The sequence below is a fragment of the Capsicum annuum genome, unplaced genomic scaffold (genome assembly GCF_002878395.1).
Source record: "Capsicum annuum cultivar UCD-10X-F1 unplaced genomic scaffold, UCD10Xv1.1 ctg9954, whole genome shotgun sequence".
In the NCBI taxonomy this organism is placed as follows: Eukaryota; Viridiplantae; Streptophyta; class Magnoliopsida; order Solanales; family Solanaceae; genus Capsicum; species Capsicum annuum.
The window spans coordinates 875-2,254 of record NW_025896048.1 but is presented as its reverse complement, the minus strand read 5'-3'; the positions used below and the strand labels follow the sequence as shown (position 1 = coordinate 2,254).

Below are 1,380 nucleotides of genomic sequence, written 5' to 3'. Positions count from 1 at the left end.
TTAAACATTAAGTTGAATGAACTTATAATTAAGCAAAGTCTTGACAACAATCAGGGTCGACTCAACGAATTTGGTGGCCTAAAGCCAAATTTTAATCAGAGGTTTCAAGTATATTCAACAAAATTAGCTTTTGTGCATCACACATGTATCTCATGTGCCACCCGTGCATCTCGTGCGATATTCATGCATCTTGTGCGATTTACGTGCATCTTATGTGCATTTTGTGATCTATATATGTATCTTGTTGTTAGTTAATAAAAATATTTTAAAAAATGAGGCCTCAAGTCATTGCTTTAGTAGCTTTATGGTCGAGCCAGCCCTGCAAGGATTATAATCTCTTGTTATAACATGTCTGGGACCAAAGATCTGGTTGCTCGTTATCCAAGGGAAAACCAAGAATAATATGCTTCTCCCATCGTTCATGTTGACTCATGCCAAGAATCCACAAATTAATTCCTCCGTTAACCAGCCTAGTTTCAAGGACTGTTAATTTTCCCTCCACTTCCATTAGTTTATAATACTCTATGTTGCTAGATGAAGCTTCCAACATTCTGATGCAACAACTAATAATGAAACTTTCGGTTTTCACATCAAACGCAACTATTTCAATTGTACCGAAATGAGAACAATAGAACATGTAGATAACTCCATTAATACAAACTCCCTCCCGTCGACATAAATGGGGAACATTTCCAGTCTCCCGCCATGATTCCTCTTTGCCTAAAGTGAAGACCCACATTCTTGCGTACATTTCTTGCCATCTACGTACCATGAAAATAACTTTATAAATCTTTGCTTCTGGTTAGAAACCGAATGAATAGTGATACTCACCAATCACATCTAATTTGGTAAGAAATTTTACTTGGCGTGTACTTGGATTACAGATTACAGCAGGTTGCAATATTATCCTCCAGAAGCAAAACATACCATTAACACACTCCAAAGAGAGGCAGTTGTCCCATCTTCATTTTGCTCTCTAGTGTGAAAACGTTTTCTCTCGCGCACGAGAAATTTGGTTCCGCCAGGGCGAGTCATAGAGTGGCAATGATACATATCTATGAAATCTGGTTCGACTACGAGAGAGTTGCAGAATTTTGAAACACACCTAAATCGCACTAAAGACTTGACAGGAAGCCACGAGAAAAACTCGAAGATAAACTCTCTTGAGGGATTGACTGCAAGATAACTTGTACAAGCTGTTGTTGCACAGTTTTGGTAACGGGACTTTTGCAATTTTCTATTTCATTCTTTCTTCGCTAGATACTTACTTCCCTCTATTTCAATTATTTATATTGATGAGGTGTGTTTTGCATGAAGGAAAATGTTTTCTGCAAATTATTTTCTTGCCTGCTGTTTGGTGTGCATTCTTTTTCCAACGGG

General features: G+C 37.8%; 1 protein-coding gene across 1 annotated transcript; it reads right to left on the bottom strand.

Moving 5' to 3' along the window:
- Nucleotides 1-328: 328 nt before the first annotated feature.
- On the bottom strand, nucleotides 329-739 carry LOC124895768 (F-box protein DOR-like). Its single transcript, XM_047406197.1, has one exon. The coding sequence runs from the start codon at nucleotides 737-739 to the stop codon at nucleotides 329-331; it is 411 nt and encodes a 136-aa protein (XP_047262153.1).
- Nucleotides 740-1,380: the final 641 nt, after the last annotated feature.